This window comes from Myotis brandtii, unplaced genomic scaffold (assembly GCF_000412655.1).
Source record: "Myotis brandtii unplaced genomic scaffold, ASM41265v1 scaffold126, whole genome shotgun sequence".
Lineage (NCBI taxonomy): Eukaryota > Metazoa > Chordata > Mammalia > Chiroptera > Vespertilionidae > Myotis > Myotis brandtii.
The window spans coordinates 1,170,556-1,176,944 of NW_005354425.1; the positions used below are offsets into that span (position 1 = coordinate 1,170,556).

Here is a 6,389-nt window from a genome sequence, read left to right on the forward strand (position 1 = left end):
GCATAGGCAGGGGCAGACACTGAAGTTTGAGCAGCCTCACCACAGGAACCAACCAAGCAGAAATAATAAAATGTTTCTGGACTCAAAGCGAGAGGCATGGGAAAACAAGGGAGGGCCTGTAGCAGCAAGGTGTACAAACGCATAAAAACAGAGAAAGTTCTCACCTCCCTGTTGTCCATTTGGGCAGGATGGGGGGTAATGTGGGGATAAGGACACATATATAATAACTTAATCAATAAAGAAAAAAAAAGTGAAGGGCTAAGAGCCCTTAAATATAAAAGAGGCTTTGCATGTTATACAGTTAGCCTTCTTCATCTATGTTAAGTATTACCCTTGAGACTACTTACCTTAATTTTATTTTCTTCCAACAAATATGTGGCCATAGACTTTGCAATGATTTCAAAGAAAAACCATGAGTACTAAAATAAACAAAGAAATAAAATCAATCTTCAATAGTTACCCAAATTTTTGAGCCTTAGCAAAGTTTAACCAATACATATGGATCTTATCTCTAACATTAATAACATTTTAAAGGGATCTAAATTCACAAAGTTCCACAGAGTAACTTCAATTGGCAGAAAGATAAAGTACGTCAGAGCCAACTGTGATGTACAAATGGGCTTTTGGTAAGAACGTTTGCCTAATGGAAAATAATGACAATAATAAGAGCCACCATTTGAGTGCCTACTATGTGCCAGAAATGATGTCTTAAATGCTTTCTTTATATTTTAGAAATGAGGGATTGAGGCTCAGAGATGCTAAATAACAGCCCCAGGTCACAGAACTATTAAGTGGTGGATATATGATTCTAACCTACGTCTACATGATCCAAAATTTTTTCTATTATACATTTGACTGAGGGGGGAGTGTGAGGTGGGTGGGGAGGGTGAAGAGAATGAAATTCTGGAGAACTTGAGGGAAAAGGATGCATGGGCAAAGTGACAAGGAAAGTGAGGGTCACGTGAAAAAAATGATGAAAGACTAGAACTGAAATGGGAGGGTATCAAACAAATATATTTCTGGCTGCTTTTTCCCTGGTGCATCCTGACCCCTTACCTTTAACAGTTTGTTTATTGCTAAAAAGTCTGCAGACTGTTTCAAAATTGCTATCATCGTAGTAGCCAGAATTTCATGTGTTAGCTGGGTCTGAGGAGCACTCGGTTTTTCAGGTCGGAAGCTATACTACAAATAAAGAAAATGAACCATAAGGCAAAATTCTTCCACAAAATCAACTGCTCAGAAAGTAAGTTTTTCCACAAACCTTTATGAAGGATCTCAAATAATTATCCAAGCCTTCTTCATGACACTGTGAGACGATATGTAAAAGAACCCTGAAACAACATTCACAGAAGCCAGCATGTCAGGCTAAAATTAATTACCACAGTTTGATTGTTAGATAAGACCTAAAAATTCCTATCACTGTCTGAATAATTAAAGGTGAGATGATTGCATAAGAAATAACGATAATTTGGGTCTAACTGATTCAAAAGAAAGATATTTCATTTTGGCATTCCAGATGTTTCATCTCCTTTTTAAATCTCTGTCTACATTTGAAGTATGGTCATAGCTACTATATAGTAAAAGACGATGATTAAGGTAAATTCTGAAATTCTCTCTAGTGAGAAGAAATAGAAAAATAAAATGAACAGCATGTCAACAGATGGGATAAAAAGGAAGGGAAGAGATAGAACAGGTATAAGGACATGAACTAAAATTGGAAGTAAACATGAAAGTCATAGAAAGTTTTAAAGTTAAGAGATTAGTAGTGGTTCTCAAAATTTAGCATGAATCAGAATCACCCAGAGGGGAGACTGCTCAGCTCCCTCTCCCAGAGTTTCTGATTTTTTAAGGACTGAAGTGAAGTTCAATGATTAGCAGTTTAAATAAGCTCCCAAGTGATACTGATGCTGCTGGTCTGAGAACCACATTTTGAGAAGCCCTGGACTAGAGTAATGCTTCTGAAATTTCCAACCAGACCATCCCCAACAGCAAGCAGAGAAGAGCAAACAGTGTGCAGGTGTGTGTAATCTGAGTCCTGATGGTGCAACAGCAGAAGCAGCAAGGCCAGAAACATCCAGCACTGAGCTCACAATTTTTTTTTGTCTCCTGTTTTAATTTCAAAATCCAGGTACATTTTATGCTCTACTCTACAATATAACCATATCTGTCTCATATAAAAATAACACTCCCTTATCTTTTAAGTAAAAATTGATGGCTTAGGGCCATTCTGTCTAATATATGAGAGCCATTAGCCACAAGTGACTATATAAATTTAAATGGAATACAATTAAAATTCAGTTTGTCAGTTACACTAGCCACATTTCGAGTGCTCAATAGCAAAATGTGGCTAATGGCTACCATATTGGACAGCACACGTGCATTAGTACATTTCCATAATTCGAGAAAGTTCTATTGGACAACACTGATCAAGGGCAATGGTTCTCAAACTCTGTTGCATTATAGAATCACCTGGAAAAAAATTTTTTAAATACTAATAGAGTTCTACTGCCAGAGATTCTGGTTTCATTGGTATGAAGTGTGGTCTGGCAGAGGAATTTTTAAAAGCTCCCCAGGTGATTCTCCTGTGCAGCAAAGTGTTAGAACACCCCTGGTCCACGAAAGCACATTAAGTTTACCCTATGGCTTATGGTACCATCGATCCCTGGAGACACAAGTCCCCCCATCTGAGAAGCATGAAACTAAAGAAAACCAATATTAAATTTCTGATTTGGGGGTTCTCATTTGGAAGATCAATTTATATTTAAAATGAAGAAACGCAAAAGGAAACAAAACTTGCTTCTTTGTATTACAACACCAAAACTCACATGGTACAGTTGATAGGAACGTCATCTTCATGGGTCATGTTTGTGAGAACTCGGAAGAGTTGCATAAGAATTACAGGTAGAAACTGTATCATGACTGGGATCTCCATGACATGCAAACACTAAAATAAGTCATTATTAGTTATGAAAACAAACAGAAATATGATATAACTTGCAAATGTGAAACAACAAAAAAATTAAGTAATGAAAAATATATTCACTAGAACATAAGCTCATTTAAATGGGAGCTTCATGGAACAGGGGACTTTGTTAATTATTTTATCTGCATCTCTATTTTGGCACTCAGAACTCATTAGTATATTTAATAGTAAATGCTTTACTGAAGTTAACAAGTGTAACTGAGATCAACAGGTTTTGGAATAAAGACAATTGGCCTTTGGTAAACTAACACTCAATTGAGGAGAGAGCAGATGTGTTTGGAGGTACTGGAGATGCCTACTAGCCCCCAGCACTCAGTGTGTTTTACAAGGGAATGTGGGCCATCAGTTGTGGGATTCAATAAAGTATGTTTGTATATATAGTTGGCTTTCCACTGGCACCCTCTACAAAACTGAGGCAGTTCTGCATTCTAACACCCTCATAATACACTTCCTAGCACTCTGTCTCTAGTGAAAGGTGTGTTAACAAAAAAAAGGAATGTGTTCATATACAGCCAAAAATGATACAAGCAGCAACATTTATAAAATTTCTTTCTTCCTCCCTTTCTCTCCACATTCACTCACTCATTTAAGCAACCAGCCAACCAAAAATATGAAAACAAATCTCACTGAGCACCTCCTACTACATCAACTCAATGTTTAGTGCTATGGGAAATACTGAGATGGATGGAGACAAGCCTCTGTGCCTAAGGAACTCAATATATAGCTTCCAATCTCCCTGACTTTTGCTCCATCTTCCCATCCTTACTCTCATCATCCCTTTTCAGGACAATATCATCTATATCTGAGTCACATCAACAGTGACCTCTTAGATCTCTGTTCAACTTCTCTTCAATAAGATGCATAAGGCAAGATATTGAGCTCAAGGAATCCATGGTCTATCCTTCGAGTTTTTCCTTCCTTGCCCCACCTTTCTACCCTTACTACTACCATCGTCCCTTTTCATGACCTTCTTACCTATAACTAAAATAGTCTAGTAATTTCCTGGTAGTTCTCTGTACAATTTCTCTTTAATACATCTAACTCTCATTTCCAAATTAATCTTCCTCAAATACTGATTACATCAGACCACCTCCTGCCAAGATTTTTTTTGAAGCTTCCCCATTACCAAGGGCAGTGGATCTCAATCAGTGGCCACTTTCCCTCCCCTCAGAGGACATCCGATAATGTCTGAAGACATTTTGTATTGTCACAACTGGGGGATGCTACTGACATCTAGTGGGTAGAAGCCAGGGATGCTGCTAAACATCCTACAAACAATGCACAGGGAAGCCCATTACACCAATTATCTTGCCCAAAATGTCAATAGTACCAAGGTTGAGAAATTATGACCTAGGATATTAAGTCCAAGTTCCTTAAGATCCAACCTACATTTTTAGCATTAACACTCATCATTCGTCACAAGACCAAACTAGTATCTTTACTCCTCCATGAATACATGTGTCATATGCATTCTTACTTTTGTGCATTTGTCCACAGTTTTTAGCCAAATTCTGGCTACCTTTCCAAGTCAAGCTCAAACCTCCACTTCAATGAAGCCATTTGTTCACTCATTCAACAAAGACACACTGAATAAGCTTCTAATTACCAATCACATAAAAAACCTACCATCAAGCCATTCCCAGTCTATGGGGGAAAAAGACAAGAAATGAAATCACTGTGATACAAATAATAAACAGTACAAGAGTGGTATATGCAAAATGCACGAAGGAAGAAGCAACTGAGTCTGCAGGTGGGTAGGGAATGTCCGAGAGGAGGAAGTTTAAAGTATAAGCGGGACACTGTACAAGAGGAACAAGAGATGGGCATTGCATGCAGAATTGGATCTCCCTGCACCAGTGTAGCTCCTCTCTCATTTATTCTCAGGACAGCAACCAGAGTGTTCTTTATGAAAGGCACACTCAATGCCATTTCCCCTTGTGGAAAAAAAACAAAATACCATGAACAAAAAGCTGTCAAGGGCTTCCCATGCCTAGGTGACCCTGCCTCTCTCTCCAAATTCATCTCATGCCATCTTCTCCCATCACTGCTCACTATGCTCTAGCTACACTGTCTTGTCTTTTCTTTCCTGTCCTTCAAACATGTCATCACACCAGGTTTTACACCTGCTGCAATATTCTGTTAACCTTTTACACAGCGTTATCACCTATGTTTGTCTTCCTCTCATCAGTCTCTTTTTAGCTTAACATGTCGTCTCCTCAGAAAGGCCTTCCCTGACAGTTCTATCTAGAATGCACTCCTGGTCACGTGAGATCCCCTTAACCTGGTCTGTTTTCTTCACAACCATCAACTCTATGTAAAATTACTTACTCAGTTAAAACCTCTCTACCCTAACTCCTGCAGGTATGTTGTCAGAACTGTTCCCCATTATATTCTCAGCATCCAGTACACTATCTGGTCCATAGTAGGTGCTCAATATTTGGTGAATGACTAAATCAATTAATAAAATCAGGAACCAAAGGGTAAAATAAAAATAGGAGCCTCTATTTCAATAGTTCTTCAGTTCACTGAACCCTCTGCACTTACACCCAGTATCCCGTGTTTGACATTTCATTACATATTGCTTGGGACTATCATTTGTACTGCTGACTTATATTGTCATTTAACTTGTGTGTACAGTCTCTCCAAATAGGGAGCAAGATCCCTATGGACAATGACCTTAACTTATTCTTCTTCACAAGCCCCACAGCATCTAGGGAAATGTTAAATACATACTAAGAGCTCAACAAGTAGTTTTTAATTGAATTGATGAAACAATGACATTTACAGGGACAACAAATAGCAAGGTTTCGTAAAAAGAACATGAAACCAGGAGTCAAGAGACATGTCACAGGCTCAGCTCAGCTCCGTTACTAACCAGCTGAATGACCACAGAAAGTCACCTCTACTTGGACTTCAGTTTCCTTATCTGTAAAAAAAAATCTCTAAAATCTTCTTCTGGACTAACATTTCTTAGAGGTGGTGGGCTATTTCTGTAATCACATAGTATTTCACTCACTGCCACTAGAGGGAGAGCGCAGGTCAGAAATGTCAGAAATTTCACACCCTTAAAAATACAAATATGACTACTTTCTTTCTTCCGTTTTAAGAATACCACTATATGAAAATGATGTCCTGCTCCATTTCGTTCTGTAAAAACCTTTACAAAGCTTCCCCACTAGAAAAGGAGTCAAAGATCTTAACAGACTAAACATCCATTCATCCATAAAGCTAGAGTTCTACATATTAACTGAGGAAAGGATTTAAAAGTTAGAGGACTACTATACTTTTTTTTTACTACTGTACTTATTTTTTTTTAAATATATTTTTATTGATTTCAGAGAGGAAGGGAGAGGGACAGAGAGATAGAAACATCAATGATGAGAGAGAATCATTTATTGGCTGCCTC

General features: G+C 38.1%; 1 protein-coding gene across 1 annotated transcript in view; it reads right to left on the reverse strand.

Moving 5' to 3' along the window:
- DOCK11 (dedicator of cytokinesis 11) overlaps positions 1-6,389 on the reverse strand; it is a 141,734-nt gene that overhangs the window by 79,527 nt on the left and 55,818 nt on the right. Inside the window, exons 20-23 of the mRNA XM_014534185.1 lie at positions 2,826-2,944; positions 1,262-1,331; positions 1,057-1,182; positions 348-419 (exon numbers count right to left, since the gene is read on the reverse strand). Coding sequence (XP_014389671.1) covers positions 348-419; positions 1,057-1,182; positions 1,262-1,331; positions 2,826-2,944 — 387 coding nt within the window. The remainder of the gene's footprint in view (positions 1-347; positions 420-1,056; positions 1,183-1,261; positions 1,332-2,825; positions 2,945-6,389) is intronic.